This window comes from Zonotrichia albicollis, chromosome 1 (genome assembly GCF_047830755.1).
Source record: "Zonotrichia albicollis isolate bZonAlb1 chromosome 1, bZonAlb1.hap1, whole genome shotgun sequence".
Classification (NCBI taxonomy): domain Eukaryota; kingdom Metazoa; phylum Chordata; class Aves; order Passeriformes; family Passerellidae; genus Zonotrichia; species Zonotrichia albicollis.
The window spans coordinates 127,257,698-127,278,727 of NC_133819.1; the positions used below are offsets into that span (position 1 = coordinate 127,257,698).

Consider the following 21,030-nt stretch of genomic DNA (forward strand, 5'->3'; position numbering starts at 1 on the left):
TATAGCAGGGCATCCTCTGACTGGTGAGAGTAATTTTTGTGGAGTAATAGCCTGACTGTATCTCCTGCCTCCTGATCTGGATGAAAAGAAACAGGTTCAAAAAAAAACCAAAAAACCAAAACCCAAACAAACCCCAAAAAAACAACCCACCAAAAAAAAAAAAACAAAAAAAAAAAAAAAAAAAAAAAAAAACAAAAAAAAAAACCTGTGTGAAGAAGAAGGGGGGAGGAGGAAGTACGGTTAGTATTGGAAAATACTGGCTGGACTGCTCCATCAATGTGCCTGGTTCACAGATGTGCGCTTCTATTCGTCTCTTAATTTATCTCTTGTGGCCCTTCTTTCTACTGCTGAAGCAGTAAATAAGTAAGTTTGTGTGTGATTGTTAGCTGTGAACATTTTGGGGGCCAGTGAAGTGAGGACACAGCCGAGGCGGCGGGTTGTGGCCTGGCAATGCCGAGCAGGTTCTGCTTCAGCTGGAGCCGGAGCAAAGCTGCTCTCAGCCCCAGCCGCCGCTGCCTGCGACTGCTGCGTTTGTTAATAAGGAGACATGCGAGGAGAGCTAAAAAGGGAACAGCAAGCGTCTTGAGGGAACTCTCAGCAACAGTGGCACACAGTCTCCTCCAGTGTATTTTTTGTACGTTAAAGGAAAAGGGAGACAGAGAGCTGCCATCCGGCCAGTCACGGAGCTGTTTCAGGGCCGCACCTGAGTCCGGAGGGGCTCGACCCTGAACGCTTCCAGCACTGCGGGCAGCGGTGCCGGGGGAGGCGGCACGGCCGGGGGAGCCCGGCCCGATCCCGCTGCCCTGCGGACGCCTGCGGCTGCTCCCGGGAGCGCACCAGCGGTGAATGGCTCCCTCCGAAAACACTTCATTCCCACCTCGGCCAGTAACTTTGCAATGGGAAGCATCAGCCCGGCCGCTGGAAGGACGGGAGGAGAGAGAAGCCGTGTAGCTGGGCAGAGGCCCGGAAAGAGAAGCAGTAAGGGATGGGACCCGTGGTACCTGTCCTCTCCCCCGCTGCACATGGGAACCGCTCTCCGGAGGAAGTCGGAGCAGCGCTGCTCAGACATGACTGGGCTCAAAGTGACTGCAGGCTCGGCACCGAGGCACCCCGAGCTGCGCACACACCGGAGCAGGAGTGGCACAGGGGAACCCCGCCGCCCCCCACGCTGCACCGGCAGCAGCGGTGACCTGGAGCTGGCGTGACAACAGGGGATGCCCCTGCCTGCCTTGTCTGCCTGCCGGGGTGCTCCCCGCACCCACGCTGAGCCGAAGCTGCGGGAGGGGCACCCCCGCACACACGGAGGAATCGGTGCTGGCATCCCGTGCAGACGGCGAGCCGGGCGGCGGGCTACCCCCGCCGTGCGCGCACACGCGGTACCCCGCGAGCAGTCCCCCATCCCCCGCAGGATCGGCGGGAGGGCTAACCCGGGCGCACACGCCTCGGAGCCCGGTGCTGCACCGGGGCCGCCGCCGGGGGCACCTCACCCCTCACCCGGGCAAACCCCGGCGCTCCGCTCCGCTCCGCCCGCCGCCGGCCCCACTCCCGGGGGCGAGCGGCATTGCAGCGGCGGGGCCGGAGGGCAACAGGCGGGCGGGCGGTGTCGGGCGATAACTTCGCGCTGCGCCTCCGAGCAAGTTGCGCTGCCGCGCAGGACGCGCCCGCCTCCGCACCCCGCCCGCACGGCCGGCTGCGTGCCCGCGCTCGGCAGCAGCGAGGGAGAGGAGCCGAGCGTGTCTGAGCGCGGGGGCGAGCGGCACCTGCCGAGGGCAGCGGCGGCGCGGAGCGGAGCGCTGGGCGGCGGCGGAGCCGGGCGGCTGCGAGCAGAGCGGGCTGGGCTCGGGCTGGGTCCGCGCCCGGCGCCGCCGCTGCGCCCTCCCGGCTGCGAGTCCGCCCGGCTCCGGATCACGTGGCGGTTGCCGGAGGCAGAGACTAGAGAGGAGAGAAAAAAAAAGCGCCTCATTCCTTCTTCCACCGCCATACTGTATTTTATAGTAACTCTCATTTTTATTCCTCCCTTTTACTCCCGCTCGGTGAGTACCTTTCTGCTGACATTCTTGTCCTCCTTTTTTGTCCTGTTTTTTTTCTTCCTTTTGGTTTTTTTTTGTTTTCTTTTTTTTTCTTCTTTTTTTTTTTTCTTCCTCTTTGATTATTGTTTGAATGGATTTGATCTTTTGCTGATGACAAGTTTTTTTTTCCTAGCATGCGATGGTTACTAAACTGTGAGCAAAAGGTGCTGCTGGGGCCGGGAGTCACTGGGAATGAAAAATGATAATATTAATAACACAGACTTGCCAGTCCAGCAACAACTGATATACATTTAGTAGCTATATATCTATATATGCAACTGGTTTTGTTGTGGCAAGGAAAAGCGATGTGAAATATGATGCTTATTTTTTTAAGATAAGAGAAAAGGCATGTTTCTAACTCTTTTTGCAGAGGATTTTTTTCTGGTGTTGTTTTATTTTTATTTTTGGGTGTTTTTTTAAGGGCTTTTTTTTTCCTTAAAGAGATGGGAATTGCAAATGCATTTTACAGCAGTGTTTACACAGAGTTTGTAATCTTGCAATACTGGTGGAAGCCACAGAGCAAGATGTTAATTTTATTATTTTTGTTACTGTTTCTTTTTCTTTTTCTTTTTCTTTTTTTTTTTTTACAGTGCAACCAGCAGGGTTTTTTGGTTTTCCTCTTCTTCAGTTTTTGATGCCTGTTTATAATGTGAAACTTTTCTTGCAGCATGTTGCAGTCATCATTTTTAAATACTTTTTTTTCCTCCCTAAAGATAACAAAGCAAAACAGAAAGCCAAAGAGATGATCCTTACTTTTGCACATTTTGCACCTCACTTTTTATTCTTTTGCCAGCAGTGTTTTATGATGGTTATTGTTATCATGATGATGATGATGATAGATATATACATATATACAAATAAATACATTTTCAAATGATGGCAGTGGAAGGTTTTCCTGGAGAATGAAGTGCGGTTTGGTTTCCTTGTCAACGGAAGATGAAGTGAACAACTGAACATCTCCCCAGTGCAGGTACTTCATCTCCTTGTAGGCGTTTCCACACTGTGTAAATTACATTGTGAGATTTTTTTTTTTTAAAGAAATCTCCTTCCACCCCTTTCTAAACGTGTCTGTGCAATACACATGAGGACTGGACTAAATATCTCTGCCTTGTGATTGCTTGGATGTGTGCAAAATGTTTCACTAATTGAGCCTAGGTCAGTTAAAGCTGAAGAGAGGTGTTTTATGTGCTGTGCTGTATAGAGGGGAAGTCAGCTGGGGAAAAAAAAATCCAGACACCCTTCCTCTCCTCGTTGCATTTAAAAAAAAAAAAAAAAAAAAAATAAACAAAACAGCCAAAAGTAAAGCCCAAACCGAAACTGGATGGAACCTTGAGATCCTCATAACGAGTACAGATGCTCTCAGGAGTTTAGACAAAAACAATAGCTCTGGCCATGTATTGTGGTGACTTGTGTGTTTTTGTGTGTCTGTTTAAATTTATCCATTAGAAAATAGCTGTGGAACAGCAAAGGAGGCTCCCTTGGAGAGCTGGCTCGCTGCCACATGAGGCATATTTTGTAGCCCTGAGGGCAGAAAACCCTTATATCCAACTTCTGCTCCTCATATTAAAAAGGCGTAAACAAGGCAGCAGGTTGCCTCTTATGAGTCTAATTCATTGGGATGGAGATTAATCAGAAGCTGATATTTGCTTGAAGGTGTTTCGTTTTTGTTTGATGACTAATAGTACCACTGGCTGACAGGGAATGGGAAATTGTTACTTTCCGTGTTGGTTACTGAGAGTTCAGGATTGGAGGAGAAACTGTTACTTTTCACTGAGGGCACTTAAATGCTTAACAGAGGCTGCCCTTGATGTACAGACAGGATATTGGTTCTGTAAAACACAATTTGGAGAGATTTTTCCAGATGACAGGGTAGGTTGGTTTGGGGTTTGTTTATTTATTTATTTATTTCCCTCCGGAGAGAATATGGTGTAATATTATGCTAAAGTTCAAGTGCTGAATGTTCTGTGATGTTCTCTGTTGTTTACTTTATTGTGATGGGATTGCTTACTGTATTTTATATAAAGAACATTTAAGGATCTAAAACTGACTATAAAGATATGCCATGTATTCAGATGTGGAAACTAAAGTAAGTTACAGGGTGTATATTTCTTTTGTCACTTTCATATAAGCAAATATAATTCAGAGAATTACAAATGCATTTGGAAATTTGAGGCTTCTAATGCTTATGTTTAAATTTTTGCAGTGTATCAGCTTCCTTTAAAGTAGAAAGTGTAAAAATGTATACAGCATGCAATAAGTCATGTTGAAAAATAAATAAATTCATTTATCTTTGCAGAGACATAACTATTTTGTATTTACACTGGTTTTTTCCAGCTTTACTGTAATAAAAATATTTTGCACATATTTATGCATGAATTCTGCTCTGATATGTTAAAATACTTTTGGCAGCCTAACAGGGTGAATAATTCATGTGTCTAAAAACCAGTTGAGATATTTCCATGATAGATTATGATGACTTTTCTAAAATAGTTATGATCTGTTGGGTCATTACTCCACATTTTAAGAAGACTCAGCCTGCTTATTTTTTCATTATTTAATTTAAAAGCAAGCCATTAAAAACAAGGGAGATTGAAACTTTATTCTCCACCTCTTTATTTATTTCCATCCCTCATTATATTTAAATGAAGTGTTTTCTTTAAATTAGGTGCAACTGCCAGTAAGCAAAATATTTTGATACTGCTAAAGCACTAAAATAAAGTAACTAGGCTAGCAGTTTCCAGAATGATCCTTTTGTCCTTTCTTTTAATACTGCAGGTGTGTTGTGTGAGAAATTTTGTGCAGATAGTTGCTGAGTGAAGAGCTAATCCTGCTCACCTAGTCTTATCTTGAAGTCTGAGAAAGTGCATTCCTAAAACTTTCTATTTAGCCCCAGATTTCATCCACAAAGCACCTGTTGTCTGAGTAGTATGGTAATTAACACCCATACATTTCATTTGCAGCATTCTGAGGTTGTAGGAGTTCATACATATCAAACAGCCTTGGGACCTTAAAATATGAATAAAGGAGCCAATTTTGAAAGAGGATCCTTCTACCTCTGTGCAGTATGTGGGCAGAGCATGATTTGGGTTGGTGGAATTGGTTTTCCCTTGGTGCTTCTATAGTTATGCTGTGACTAATGTTTTAGAAAGCCATAGTTAGTGTCAAAGACAATTGTCCTTTTGTACTTTGAGATGAATAAAAATTTTGCCTACAAATTGCAGCTTTGTATCTACAAGTGATGATATCATTATATTCCTTATATAGCATGGGATATAGTCATACTGCCCTAGCTCCTGAAAGTAATGGGTGTCTAGACTGAAATGACATCTTCTGTTTTTCTTTATATCTGTTTTGGTATTCAGGACAATCTTTGGAAAGCAGTTTTTCTTTTCCTATTCCGTAACTAACTATTATGATCAGTATTTACTTGCAAATGAAAAAGAACATGTGAACAGAAATGAGAAACTTGAAAACTGTAAATCATTCAGTGTGCTGATTCATGAATATGTGGCTTTAGCTGCTGTTGTGGCCTGAAGTGGTAGAAGAAGGCTATCTTTTTACATTTTTCAACATGAGAGATAGAAATTGAGTGGAGTTGTGAAGTCTGTCTGCTGTGATCCTAGGCTGATCTTATTTTGTTCAGATTCAAAAAACTGGTTTAAATTTACCTGGGATATCACTCTCACTGCACCTCTTGAAAGCAAGGCAGAGCCTCACTTTTCATGGTTTTAGAAACAGAATTTCTATCCTAAGTTTATTTTCAGACAGTTTATTCTCTTTGGTTTTTTTATTTTTTTTTTTGTGTCACTGCTGACCTTAAACAGTAAGGCTTCTTCTCCATGTCTTTGCTTTTCAGAGTATATTATATTTTTAGAGGGCAATTGCAGCTCCTTTTCCCTGATGATTTCTGGGCTTAACTGAGAGAGGTTCCCAAAAGTGTGACTGGTGCTGGGAGAGGATGTTGAGACTGGCTCTTCCCAAAATCATGCTGCAGCAGAAACAGGGAAGCTGCATTCAAATGCTCTTCTGCTCAGACTGATCTGTTCTGCTTTCAGCTGAAAATATGGCAGTTTGCTTTCTGGCTCTCACATCAGCCCAAACATTTTCACCTGAAGCCACACACACAGTCATGTCCTCTGGTGAATGGAGGTTTGCATCATGTGGACCTTCCTTCACTCTGCCCAACCAACCTGCATTGCTTTGGTTGCAGTCCAACAGGAAAGAACTCTTGGGAATTTCTTCTGCAACACTCTGGTTTTTAAACTCAAGAGTTTTCTATATATTGTCTTAGTAATTTGTATTCATACAAGGGAAGGGGAATGTGAACAGGTTTGAGGCAATACTATATCACAACCTTTTATCAGGAATAAATGTGAAAGTTGGCTACACTGTTCTTTAAATTTTTTACTTTATTACAGTCTTTGCAGGTTGCTTGTATCTTAGCTCTCTAGTCTTCTAAAGCATTGTTCTATGGTGGTTTGTTCCTCTTTCACAGTATAGTTTTTTCCTATTTTCTTCCTTCTCTACATTTTGGGTTTTAAAAGATAAAAAAGCTTAATAGTGTTTAAATTGTATGATTACAAAGACTGATAGGTCTGCCCTCAGATGAACATTTTAACTTCCCTTGGTCTTAGAGGACATGGTGCTCTGTCAAATTCTAAAGACAAATCCTGTATGTTTTAAGTACTTACAGAGTATCTGAACAGAAGGCTAAAGGTGAGTATTTCCTGATGAAAAAATATGTAATCTGTGACACTGTCTCCATAGTTATCCAGTTTGTAGCTCCCTTGAACCCAGATCCAGACTGACAGAAGAAAAAAAAAGCTGATTTTAAGTGGTATAAGGATTAAAATGCAACATTTTGACCTTTGTGAAGGTACCAATCTTATTTTTATGACCTGTAAACAATTACAGGGGTAAAATGGCTTGAAGATTATTGTTTTGCGCATACCCACATTGGAATAATGTGTACCTTTTTCCCTGTTTTTTTTTTTTCTATTTCAAAATAACACTCTAATCTCTATAATGTACTTAATCTTTCAAAAGCATTTATACTGCAACTTTGGCAGTATTTCTGAGAAAGTTTATTTTTGCACAATGAAGTGTGATTTTTCATCTCAATGAATCATCTGCCAACAATTAAAAAAAAATCAAGTAGACCTTGAAATTACTAAGTCAATCTCAGGTTGCTTAATATGAATTAAATAACATGTTTTATCATTGCTGTATTCTGGAATAAAAATAAAGGTATGTAGATGAATAGACAGAATCCCAGATAGATTTTTAATGATTTAATGTCATAGAGAATTAGCAGAAATCTTACATTGATTATCCTTCGGGGCTTAACCAATTCTTTTATTAATAACTAAGAGTTTAACTTTCTTGGTTTTGGTTTTATACAGACCTATGTGATCTGCTGCCTCTTGACAAAAGCTACAGAGTTAATAAGTTGCCTCTCTGGCACATCACTATGTGTCTCCTGGCTCCTAATATCCTGGCTGGCCTGCCAGGGTGTTGGGGCTCAACCATTATGCAGTTGCATTTCTGATTCAGGAAGATGAGGAAGTTGTGGGGGCTTTTTTGTGTTTTTTTTCTTTTTGGTGTTTTTTTTGGGTTTTTTGGGTTTTTTTGTGTTTGTTTTGTTTTTGGTTTTTTTTCTCTGATGCAGTTATGATAGTAAGCAAAATATTTTCTATCTGACTCGATTGGCAGACGTTTGAAGAAGCAGAGGTGGATTTCTTATGAGTGATGACCAACAGTGGGTATAAATGTGGTGGAATATCAATGACACTCTCCAGACTCTTTATTTTTTCTTTGCACATTCACAAGTCTTTCTCCCAAAATACCCAAAGATCTGATTAAACTTGGTTTACACCAGTGGTCCTTCCCAGGTAGCCTTCCCCTGATGCCAGTGATTATTGCCTCTACTAATGTGCAGTCTCTGAGTAACCAAGTCAAGGTGGAGCTCTGGAAACAGCTCAGGCTCTATATAGTTAATTTTATGGTTCTCTGAGAACAGCTTGTAGTCCTTTGGACAGGCAATAGCTTATAAAAGGCAGTACAGGCCATTATTATAATTATTTAAAGAACAAGAGACCATAAAGAATACAATGATTGCTCCTGGACCTCGGTGATTATTGAATAACCTGGTGAAAGTCAGGTCCCTGTCTTCCCACTGTGCTCCAGACCAACAGCCTTTTTTTCAGCCTGTTCAGTCACATTGGTTGCCTTCTTCAAGGTCCTGCCTTGAAAAAAACCCAGAATCAGTCACGTGCTTTGTGGTGTTCAGGGTCAACAAAAAGGGGATATCTGGCACAAATCAAGTATTAATGAGATTCTTAAACTGACTGAAATGAGGCTGAATTTGTTCTGTAGGAAAGCATCACATCAGAAGAGTTCATTCAGTAAAAAGGTATCTCTGTTTCTGCTCAGAGTTTTGCATAGAAGGTGAACAGGACCTATTGTCGAAGAGATATGACACATCTTGTTAAATCAGGGTTACTTTACGATTTGTAGGAGGCACAGCACATGTATACCTTGCATGCAGTATTTTTAGACTGACTGAAGAATTGGAGTTTCTGTCTCAAAGAATTATGTTTGCGTGGTGTTGACAATGCTACTTTTCCTTTCTGTTTTGTGTTATAATGGAGTGCAAAAGCACTGAAATGTTTACACTATTCTAGACGTTCTTTTTTAGAACAATACAAATGAAAGTGATGAAGTCACCCATGTGAAGTTTTGCACACCAAGCCTGCACTCTAGGCTTAGTGCATGCTAGCAGCTCTTCTTGTGGGCACAGGGAGTTACAGCAGTAACTCACTGACTTTTCAATGAAACACAGCATTTGGTAATTCAGCAACATGCTTCTGAGCTTCTGAACATCTGTAATGCAAGTTACTGTTTATGAAAGAAAATTCATTCTATCTTGTTAAAATATTTTATCAAATGATCCTTCGCACAATAAATATGAGAAGTGATATAAGATTTAAAAATGTGCTGTGCCAACTGTCATGCAGTGTCTATGAACTAGGCCCCCTGAAGGTATAATTAAAACAAAACTTCCTCTTTGGTCTTTGGGTACCTTTAAAAGGAATTAATGCCACTGTTTTCTAAGTAGGACACACACACACACAAACACAAACACACAGAGACAAACATCAACCATGCTACCCATTTCTCAGCTTGTATTTGCCACTGATTTCACAGGATAAAACCCAACACTTGAGATATTGCACAGCAGGTCAGTTTTCTAATGTGCTCTTTACTGCATAAATTCACATCCACTTTGTTTGCTTTTTCCCAAACTGAAGAAGAAGGATGCAATTAAGTTTTTCTCCTGCCTATATAACTTCCAGTTAAATGGGAGTTCTTTAAATGATACAGTTACAAGATTGGCTCTGGAGAGGTTACCGTCTTCTACTTGGGCATTTGTAAGCTGTAGACAATTAATGTACATTGTGAATAATGAAAAGAGAAACTGCATTTATGCCACTTTTGCTTTACAGGGGTAGTTTATCAGGACATTGATGCTATTTTTATTGTTTATTATTTTATGAGAAAAGCATGCTGGATTACCATTTCACTGTTCACTGTTCCAGTAGGTGCTGTAGAAATAGAAAGGTGCAGAATTAGGGTCTGGTGCTATTAAAATCACTTATACATAATGCTGGTCAAAATTTCATGTCAAACCATTTTTTTTTCTCTGTGGATTTTTGATGAAGTGGTTCACACAAAAGGCTCTATTCATCTCACTTAACCTTGCTGTTTAAAAAATAGGTTTTTAGAACTAAGCTAGTCATCATTTTAGCCATCTAAAAGTTAGTCATTGAAGTCTAACAGAGTAGCTCAAGGCTTTGTAGTCAACAGAGATAAATATTCTCTTCCTGCAGAGAATTACAGATTACATCCCAACAGAGGCATCTATGGACAGCTGAGATGAACAGCCTTCCTAAAACACCACTCTCTTTGCACTGATGAGAGAGAACCTACATGGCCCATTTAAAACAGATTCCTAACTTTTTGATGGATGAATTGCATGCTCCCCAAACCTCCACTTCTTTCAAATCCTAAATTTGCAATGAAATATTTGGTTAAAAAATTTTTTTTTGGCCACTAGAATATTCATGGCATTAAGATATTCCTTGATTTTTTTCAATTTCTCCAGCAATTCTTTTTACAGACATACAAATGTGTTTCTCAGTATTTGGAATCAATTAAAGGCTATGACAAAATTCCTAGGGATGTCTGATAGGACCAAGATTTCACATCTTTTTTGTATCGCTTCACCCAGTTTCTGTCTTTTTATAATGTGATCCAACCACAATTGATCCTTCAATGAGTTCTCCTCACAGAGTCTTATTCTAAAACCCAGGGACTTAAGCTATTGGGTACAATCATGGACATCTTTTGAAACCTTTGAAATTGAAACAGAATGATGATGTGGGTGGCAATGGAATCAGCTAATTGTACTGAAATATGAATCATTGTAAGATATATTTTAAAAATAATTAGTACATCAGCAACAGAAGATCTGAATTTGATATCTCTGAAGTTGGATCTTGAAACTATAAAGATTTTTTTAGTTTGTGAGCTGAGGTCATCCAGGCAATGTAGGGGAAATATTTTGCTGCTGATAGCATGCTGCTGGTATCCTCATGTACATACAGTAAAACCTGTATTTCTGAATACCAGATAGATTTTAGTTTTCCCTGTCTCAGGTAATTTTTTAGAGAAGGCTGGAGTTTTATAAGACTGTTAGTGTCTGTAAAATCAGCTCTTCTATACAGTTTACCTCAGTGCCTTGCTTCAGATCTGTCCCAAGTCATTGTGTGTAGCAGGATGCCAAGCAACAGCTGATCTGTGACACTGCACAATATGTTGGGATATCATCCTCTTTTTCCACAAATTATGAATTCAGCTATTTTATTCAATATATGTTTGGGCTTTTTATAAGATTTTCTACATGTACTGAAATATACGAAAGTAGTGGACCTGTTTCCACCATGGGTTTTATCTTCTTGGCCTGGCACTAGCTGGGTGCCTGTGCAGACATCATGAAACTGCTCACACAAGCCATGTTTTTCACTGACAGCATTGTATGAAACCAAACTAAAGCTGAATCCAAATTAGAAATGAACCATTTGGTGTTATGGGAGTAAGCACAAAACTCAGCATAGTGAGAGTTAATTGCCCAAATACCGCAGTGTTACTACCATGATAAAGTGAGCTGCAGCTGTAAGCTCTAACAGCTATAATGTAATGGTTTGCACAGACTCAGAAATCATACGGACTTGTCAGAATTGAGAAGGGAAGTTAAAAAGTTGGAGTTCTCAGCACTTTGAAATAACTGCTTCAAATAAGCACAGTAATATTCTCTGGGGACTATAAACTGTTAGTTGCAGCTACCGTGTCATGTTACACACTTCATCACCTCTTGGTCTTTGTTCTTCACATTCTATTTATATTTCAAACCTAGGTTTTTGTACTGTCCCTCAAAAAATGCATTGTCTGAGCAGTGTTCACATAAAACAGATTTACAAGGCTAAAACCCTTTGCTGACTTCATGAAGTTTTTGCCTCTTTACCTGCTTTCATTTATGCACCATAACATTTCCTTTTTCACTCTTGTGTCTCTGCTCAGAGTTAGGAGCGCAGTGTTGTCACAGGAATATAAAAGAACACGGATTGTCAGAACACAGATAGGCCCAACTGAATTTCTCAGTGAGTGCAGGGCATATAAACCAAGCACAAATTCATGTCTCTGGTCTCTCTCTGCTGCTGCTCTGGGTGAGTAGGTAGTCTAGGCACCTAGGCTGAGGATCACACATTTGGAGACAGGCTTTTGAAAGGCAAGATTGCAAGAAAAATAATTGCAGTTCAGTTTAAGGAAATAAACTATTTCAGGGATGCCACGTTTATTTATTTTTAATTTGTTGTACAAGTTAATGTCATATATGTGTGACATTAAAAATGGATTCAGAAATTCATGACACTTGGTCACAAATATTAATGAATGTTGTAAATACTCATCATAATCAGAATAGGACTGGCTACTTTACACTCTCAGATTTTTTTAAGATCAAAGTCAACCCAGCTATAGAGACCTGTGTCACACTGATCTGCATTGACAGAGGAAAGCATATTTACAAATGTTGGGTGTATTCATTTGAATTTCTGGATATTTTTTATCTTTTATTTATAATTTTTTTTTATTTCAGACTTGTTGGACCTTTCCTCCTGCTCTGGGCCTTTCACCTGGCATCAGCACAGCTCTGAAGGATGAACAAAAAGGAAGCAATAGGAAAGGGATGGAAGAGGGGAGAGAAGTAGAAAGAGGAGGGGCAGAAATAAAAATGGAGAAAAAATTCCCTGTGATTCACCTAAGGCTCCAGACAATGGGCATGTTTTCAATCCCCGCTCTCTCTTCCTTAACTTCCCTCTAGCTCAGGCTTCACTCCCTCTCTACTTGAGCTTTCATCACCACTACAGATATTTCATAAATTTCTTTTTTTTTTTTTCCTTAAAGAATGAGACCACAACAAGTAAAGCGTTTCACACAAGAAAATATACTCATCTTCTCACAAAACATAACATGATGCAATTCATGCAAGTGGTTCTTGAAGTAGGATTATTTTCCTCCTAGTAGTCTTACATCTTTGACTATGAAAGAATGAAGTGGTTTAATAGTTCAGTAGCAAGACAAAGCTTAGATTTCTTGTTGCTTTTATATCCAACTTCAACCCTTTATATGCATTTGCACATGACTGCATTTCAGTTTTATTCATCTAGATTCAAAACCAGACTTTCTACTGATATTTATTTACTTCTTTTTTACCTCCCTTTCCTTCAAAGCTTTCTTCCAAGAGTCCTTCTTACTCCTTATCCTCTTAGAGAGAGTATAAATTAAAAACTATTCCTATTCTTTAATTTAGTTTGAATTTTGAAGCGTATTATTCAGCTTTGTAGTTCAAATACTCCCACCAGAGAGAAGAATGCTATCTGACATTTTCCTGTGCAGAGTGACTGTCAGAAAAGGTGCAGGGACCCCATGACTCAGTGCTGGTCTGGCTCCTGGCTTGGTCCCAGTGCTGTGTCTTTCTTCCCAGCTAGAAGGCAGACCACTGTGAAGGTGGAGCACTAAAAGGGCACTTTGGCTAAGCCTTTTTTCAGTCCTTACACATACTGGCTTCCTCTCAGCTGTTCCCACCAGGAATCCCTTACATCTCACAAGGTGGCTTTGGGAGTGTTAATAGAAAGGGTAGGTTCAGTAAATGGTCTTCCTGAGAAAGTATTGCCTAAATCTAGAGGTTAAATTGGTCCTGTGGCCCCCCCATACCAATCTGCTAATCAAAGGTTAGCTACTGAGTCAATGCAAAACAAGACCCAGTTGTAAATTTGAAGACTTAATTCTTTAAATAGAAAATACTAAGAATTCCCAAGTCCTTTTTAGATACTATGATCAATTAAAGAAAGTGATTAGAGAAAGGTGTTAAATTTCAAAATATTCTAGATGGAGAAGTATTTATTACAGATGCTGATGGAACAGGTCCAGAGCAGAACAACTGCATCCAAAAGGCTGAAATAAATTTTATATCCTAAAAAGACATTTAGAAAAAAAATCTAAATACTATAGGTCAAATGCAAACATGCTATTTAATATAAATTTTATTAACATTTCAGAGAACTTTATTTTAAATTTTCTTAAAAGATGTACTACAAATTGATGCAACTGACTATTGCCTCATTAATTGACAGGAAATATTAAATTTTTTTGCTATTGATGTTTGCCTGATGTATTGTTTTTATGTGTTTAGAATTTGATTGTTTGTGCTCAATTTACTTGAGTCACACTTTGAATAGCAAGTTTCTCATGTCAGTGGGGTACTGACTCAGAGCCTCTCAACTTGGTATTTCCAAACTCTGGGCAGTCTCTAGGAAAAGTGGGAGCTCTTTGGAAAAATTGGTGAGATACTCAGATCCCCCAGAGAACTGTACTGAAAGCTGTGACTGTCCCACAGGACAAACAGGAGCTCCTCCACGCACCAGGACATGCTTGGCACAGAGTGCTAGAACCAGGGAACTACTTTCAACGCTTTTGTTTCCTGGGATTTTTTAAAGTGAGAGAGTTTGTAGAAGACTTTCCTGGACCTTCACAAAGTTATGGTGTGAGGTGCAGCTTATTTGTTTAAAGGCAGGTAGCACTAGTGCAGGCAATCTGCATGCCTGTTGTTGGAGATTCAGGCCATGTTTTTCAGCCTTAAGTGTTATTTATGGTCAGTTAAGGGAAGTCTGCCTTAACTTTAGCTAACTTCACTGACAGTACAAGAGAAGTTATGCAATTTGAAACTTGTCCTCAGCTGCTGTTGAAATGTGATGCAATGTATGCCATGCTTCAGAATTTAGAGTCATTTGCAAAAGAGAGAACCCTGACTTTGCTCATTTGAGTAGATATTCTGAAAACACTGGTGCTGATGAGCTCAGTAAGACTGCCCACACAAGCAAGATGAAGGAGCTGTGCAAACAGATCTGAAGCAAATGTTTTGCAAAACACAGTTGGACTGATGATGTCTTTCTCACTGACTCAAATCTTTTGCCTAATCTCAGTCCTACCTTTCTCTCATCTCTGCCACAAATATTAGATATTTTAACTTTGTACTTTACTTTGCAACACTTATGCGTGCAACCAAATAATTTCATTTTGCAATTACCATTTCACTTCCAAAGGTAACTACTGTATAATCCATAATCATCAATTTCTTTTATGACCAGCTCTTTACTATTATGTTTTACAGCCTTTCAGTGCATCAATAAAGTACTTTATAGAAGGGCAGTAATAGATTCTAGGAACTACCTAATGAAAATTTCAAAAGCCTTGATCCTTTCGTGAAAGGGTAATGCTACTTACATACAAACCTTAAACTTTATAAACTCTCTGTTTCAAATTAAATGCTTTGTGATCTCTGAAAAGTTATATATTTATTGGTATTGGTTGCTTCATGTAACATGTATGTTTTGAAATAAATTGCTTTGTTCTCCTGACATTAGACTTCACCACTGAAATGCAAAGAAAGATTTCCAAATTATGATACCTCTCAACTGCTGTTCTCACAGAGAAACAAGGAGTTCTTTCAACTTTTGAAAAACTGAAAAATAGTGAAAATTTTGAAAGTCAAGAGAATTTTTGGGATCTCTAGTAATTACAGAGTTAAAAGCCTGAGTTCAGCACTTTTGTGAAACTTTTATTGTGTTTGGAATGTAGATTGCTGTGCATGATGGCTTAGATCATCTGTGCATCTACAGTATTTAGTGCATGTGTTGGCAATCTCTCTTTGGCCTGGAAAGCAAAACTGCAGTGAAAACAAGGCTGAATGAAGGTTGCCATAATCATCTAGAGGATATTTCACATACAAAAGATGCTCTAAGTAAATATACTAAGGACAAAGCATACCAGGTACTCTTTGATCATATAATGTGTAGCTTTCTATGTGTGGCTTGTAGCAGCTTAGACAAACTGGGAGTCAGGTATTGCTCTCACTGGCAGCTGTGCAACACTTTGAGTATTTGTCTACTTGGGTTGTGACATGAGAGGGTTTTTTATCTGAGGATATAATTTCTTGAAGATGAGATGTTGTGCACAATATTTTCTCATGAAAGCACCTTTCTTTTTTTCCCACGTATTTTGAGTAGTACAGCACATACCATGATATGTAGAAGGTGCTCCTATGTAGCTATATCCATGGATACTTCTGCTCTTTTAATTAAGCCTGTAACAACTTTGGTATTGAATTCATTGGAAGCAAGATCAACCTTCTGTTTTCAATACAGTAGAAACACAGTGGGATTTGTTTCTTAAATGTGAAACAGGGTATTAGTGCAATAGAGTAGACTCTCTGGTACTTGTTGAATCAGGGGTTTTGATGACACTAGAAAAATTGGCTTTAATATAAAAAGTTCAATGCTGTTTTTCCTATGAAATTAGTTTCTATGTAGTTTTTCTGGTACACTAAAATTGAAAAAGAGCTGATATAATGGTTCAAATAGCTCATTCTGTTTCTGCTGGTAGTAAAATTTAAGAAAAAGTTATTTTCAGAAGAAGCTAGTTGGCATTAAAATATGTAGAATACTAGAATAATTATACAATAATAAATTAGAATGAAATTTTTATAGTTAATTCTATAGTTTATTTTATAGTTTATTAATATTAATAAGTTGATGCAGGGATTGATGCTTTGTGCAATTAGACAGATATCAGGACAGATCATATCATGATCATATTAATGATCATATCAACTAACAGCAACTTTATATTCTATAGAAAAACTTTACATACTGTTGAAAATATGCTTAAAGCAGGAACACATTTTTTATAATGAAAACAAAAAATTGCAGTATACTTTCAAGAAGGTGAAGTATTAATTCAATAGTGCAGCTCATATAAAGCTCCTGAAAAAAATTCAACTGATAGTAGCTTATAAGTTCTTAAATTCTGGCATTTCCTAACTTTGTATTCCTTGACTTTGCCAACTTACTTATCTTTTTCCAATATAGTGGTTTTTGAATGTGTATGTATACAGTCTATATTTACTCTATTGAGGGAGATTACATGTCTAGACAAATATATTTGAAGATTCATTATGAAATATGCAATAATAGTAGCATAAAAATACAACTATTTATGAAAATTGCTTTTGGAGAATTGCCTTGTAACTTCCTATTGAAGCTATAAATTGATACCATATTTTCTATTTGCACTGATGCATGAGGAAGTATCAGAATAAGATTTTAAATTAGAAGCATGCTTTAATGAACAAAACACACTGCTCAAGCTTGGTCGTTTCTGTGTTCCAGCAGAAGCTCTGGAAAGAAGTCCTCTGGTTTTTGTGGCATTCAGTTTCCCAATGTGTTCATGTATTTCATTTAGAACGGTAACTTTTCTATAGGCACTTATTATATTAGGCAAATTTCATCCCAGGTTTTTAAGACCTTACAAATGCTTATTATTTAAGTAATGATAGGAAGAGAAAACTTTATTGATTTTTGTAGCAAAAGTGCAGTATTATGGAACACACTGAGGAGCCTTGCCTCCAGAAAAGATGTAGAAGAATGGTGTGAGATAGGAAAAACCCCTGTAGAAACTGCAAAGGTGATGCGCAGTGAAAGGAGCATAGTCTAGTGGCAGGATGTGTATTCCCAACAGAAACAGTTGATGCCTAGACCTTCACTAAAATTCCCTTCTACTCTCCTTTTTTTCTGTCTTTAAGATTTCAGTTTTGCATGCAAACTCCTTCTGTTCCTCTACATAGCTACTAACACATCTGAAAATTTTTCACCCACTCTATAATTATATAATTGCTCAAGTTGAGCAATTAAGATCTTCAAGTCCAGCTCTTAACCCAACCCTATTGTGTTCACTACTAAACCATATCACCAAGCGCCTCATCCCCATGTTTTTTGAACACTTAAATTAAATACAAATAATTCCCTAAGCAAAAAATAAAAGGCAAGGAGTCGACCCAAGGCTAATGGTTATTTGAAGTTATGGTAAAATTTGAAAAAAAAACCTGTGACCTGGACATTTCTGGGCAGGGTGACCAATATTTGCAGCTGATATAAGGTGATAGGATGTCTCCACTAAATCAATGGAGATTTATTTACCTGGTTGTACTCTCATAACTTTTTCACAGGAAATGTGATGGGATTTACTCCCTTTCAATGGTAAATTCTGCAAAACAGGATGATTAGTTCTATACTGGGAAGGTCATTTCAGTCTTATTTCAGAATAACTAATGGAGCTTTGAAAATGTCAAAGTAATGCATGTGTGTGGCGTATGCAGATGGTAGGAGAAAATGCTATGCACATGAAACCCAAGCACAGAAATTATGGACTTGAAACTATCTTTTCGGTGAAAGCTATTTAGCTCTAGAGCTTCTCCTTTGCATTTTGAGAGGATTTATAAGAATGCATTATTCATAGCGAAACAACAGTGAGAAAGTCAGTTGTTTCTGATGGAATGTGGTGGACACAAGCTTGCATGTTTCTTAGCCTTTCATGTTACTACTGCAGAAAAACCTGTCTTGTTCCTTGAATACTGTATTGATTATAGTCAATCAGACTTTTTAAATAGACTAAGGTATGCCCTACTTAGTAAAAACTGCATTGAAAAACAGAGTGTATTACTGAATCCTGGAAATTTTGGCATTAATTAGGCCTGCTGAGGTCTTAAATGCAAAGGATAAATGTGGTATTGTTCAATAACCCAATTTTTAGACTGATTATTAGAGATAAAATGGAGCATGTTATTAAGTCTTGAGAAAGGTTAAATAACAGAAGGGTTTAAGTGATACAGTCATCAGATGTTCAGCTGTCAAAACACCACTTTTCTGACTGTTTTGCTTTGGATAAGAATTGTGATTTGTTCTGGGAAGTATGCTTTGGAGACCTCATGTCTGAAAGGGGTTAAAAGATCATGCCATGTGAGACTCAATTTTAATTCTAGGATCAGATCTCTTGAGAAAAAAATATGGGGTCTTTCTCTGTTATAAAGAGAAAAAAATCCATAGGTTAAAAAGTCATTATTGTATTTTTTTGTTTGTTTGTTTGTTTTAGAACCAATGGGTTTTTTTTAGCATTGGTATGTATAATGATCATAGCTAATATATATGGTACTGAAGTAAGTACCTCTGAAAGTCAGCTTTTCAGTAAAAAAGAAGGGGGGCAGGTGTTAAATAATTAATATCTACTTCCACATTTTACCCCTTGTATATGTATAAGGTACCTGAGCCTCAGCCATCACTTCATGGATGGAGTGTAAGATGATAAGTGGGAAGATACTGTTTTGCTTTTGACCTTGTGGTGTGGGTATCATACCCCGGAGTGTTTCTGCCTCTTTTCTAGTTATTCTGCTTATTTGGCTAGTTGGAAGTACAGATACTCTTATTGATGTAAGGTATCATAATGAAACTGCAATTAAAAGAGGACCTGTGCAGCAGGAAATGAGAATAAGACAGCTTCCTTATACCTTGTTAGGGAATGCCTACACTGCTGGCAGCTCATTCAATACTGATAAATATGGATCTTTCAGATGATACTGTAATATCTCTGAAAACAATAACACAAAGGAAAAATTTGAATTTGAATAACTACAGTGCAGAAGCTTTGTGAATGTGAATAGAAAAATATAATGGATAAATATTTTCACACCAGGTTTTATTCAGCTTCATTTGAATGCATTTCTGAGGCCTGAGGAAGCTGCCCTTAGTGAAGGACCTAAGACCTTGGAGAGCTGAATCAGAGGGATCTGTCAACTTGCTTCTCACTCTTGTGATTCTTCAGGTTAGCAGCTGTTATGATTTCTGCTAATGTCTCCTAAAAAGAATTTTTAGGCAGGAATTCTCAAAGTACAGGACATTCTGTTAGTAGTTTTTCAGGGTCCTGGCAAGTACCATTAAGTAGAGGATTAAGATAGCTGCTGGTAGGTGCTGTTAATATTCACATATTGGCAGGATCCTTAAATGTCTTAAAAGGCAGCTTTACCTGAACTCTCTTCAATGCTAGAAAAAGGCATGTTTGTTGCCAGAATGTGGCTGTTAGTCAGTCTTTTAAAATCTTTGAGCTTTTAATATCAAAATGTTAAACTCAAAGAATCTGCCTCTGTCTGGGGATTCAAAAATAAATGGTATACAATCAGGCTACAGAATAATAATGTTAGCATTAGATTAATAAAACTTGTGGGTGACAATAGAGTGGTATAAACATTCCCTGTTGTTCTTTTAAATGTTTATGAAAAGGTGCACAAGAGGTCCTTGTTGTGTGCTTCCAATGAATACTTGTTAGTTGCCTCACCAATGAAGAGACACCTAGGAGAGGATCCAGGTTTGGATTCACTGCTTTTGTCATGAGAGTTTCTGTGAACAGTGCCTTTAAAGATGATTTGCTGGAGTTTTCAATCAGTCTAAAGCTTGAATGCAAACCCCATTCTGTGTTTTCTAAATACTCTTAGTTTTCCTTAGGGACAGAGCTGGATTTGCAACTCACTCTACATATATTGACTCTCCTGGTTTTCTAATGCTTTTGAACTGTGCCGTTCTCTGCCTTGGGGTTTTTTGGTTTTTGGGGGTTTTTTTTGTGTTTTTTTTTTTAATTTTTTGTTTTTTGTTTGTTTGTTTGTTTGTTTTGGGTTTTTTGGGTTTTTTTTCCATTCCTGAAATGGGACTAAACCTCCAGTCAAGCCCTCCATCATCAAAATTTCTTGCTTGTGATTCATATGTTGTAACCCATCATTCTAAGATTTGAAAGCAAATGTTTTAATATCTGGACAAAATTGTCCACAGATATGTTGGAAAGGTAACCTCTAATATTAGTAAACATATTAAATCTATTCTGGATGTTTTGCTCAGCCAAAGGCCACTCAAACCGTTAGGAAGAGAAAATAAAGGGCTGGAAAATGTGGAATAACTGATTTCTCCACTCTGTGTTTCATTTTTGGCAAAGCACTTATAGGTAGCAATATTTCCTATTTTACATTGGTGAATATGTGCTCTGAAAGAGAGGGAAAATAAGCTTTTTCTTCTGGAATAATACATTAACTTGTTGAGACTAGGGGAGCTGAGCAGTTTAAATAAATAGGCTGTGGTTTCTGTAAGGATGATATTCTCTTATGTACAGCTAGGAGCTTTTAGTTGGTATAGAGTGACAAAGGAGAGGCTTGAAAATGAATCAAACGAAATGAATCAAAGGTAGGTTCTGCTCAGGCTGGGCCCGTGTGTGAAGTTGCCTCAGATCAGCCAAAAGGGAGACTGCTCTCCCTGTGTAAGGATGTTGGATTGGTCTAATTAGGAAAGAACACAACGACAAGCAAACAAAATTTTCCTGTGTCCATATTTAACCAAAAATACTAAACAATAAGCTTCTTTTTGTCACTGGAAATATTTTGTTATGAGATGATGGTTCATCATTGATCTTC

At 38.6% G+C, this 21,030-nt stretch overlaps 1 protein-coding gene across 11 annotated transcripts in view; it reads left to right on the top strand.

The window, feature by feature from the left end:
- Nucleotides 1-283: 283 nt before the first annotated feature.
- The window catches only part of RALYL (RALY RNA binding protein like), a 378,947-nt gene continuing 358,200 nt past the window's right edge, over nucleotides 284-21,030 (top strand). For 4 of the 11 annotated variants that reach the window (XM_014275804.2, XM_074553290.1, XM_005479417.3 and 1 more), the window contains exon 1: nucleotides 1,894-2,033. Coding sequence is in view for 3 of the 11 variants with exons in the window: in XM_074553288.1 (XP_074409389.1) it covers nucleotides 1,215-2,033; nucleotides 2,953-3,009 (876 nt within the window). In the remaining 8 variants the exon portion in view is untranslated. Of the gene's footprint in view, nucleotides 2,034-2,952; nucleotides 3,040-3,344; nucleotides 3,939-12,285; nucleotides 15,107-19,271; nucleotides 19,401-21,030 lie in introns of those variants that run through there. The other 7 variants (XM_074553288.1, XM_074553279.1, XR_012582968.1 and 4 more) reach the window with 7 other exon arrangements.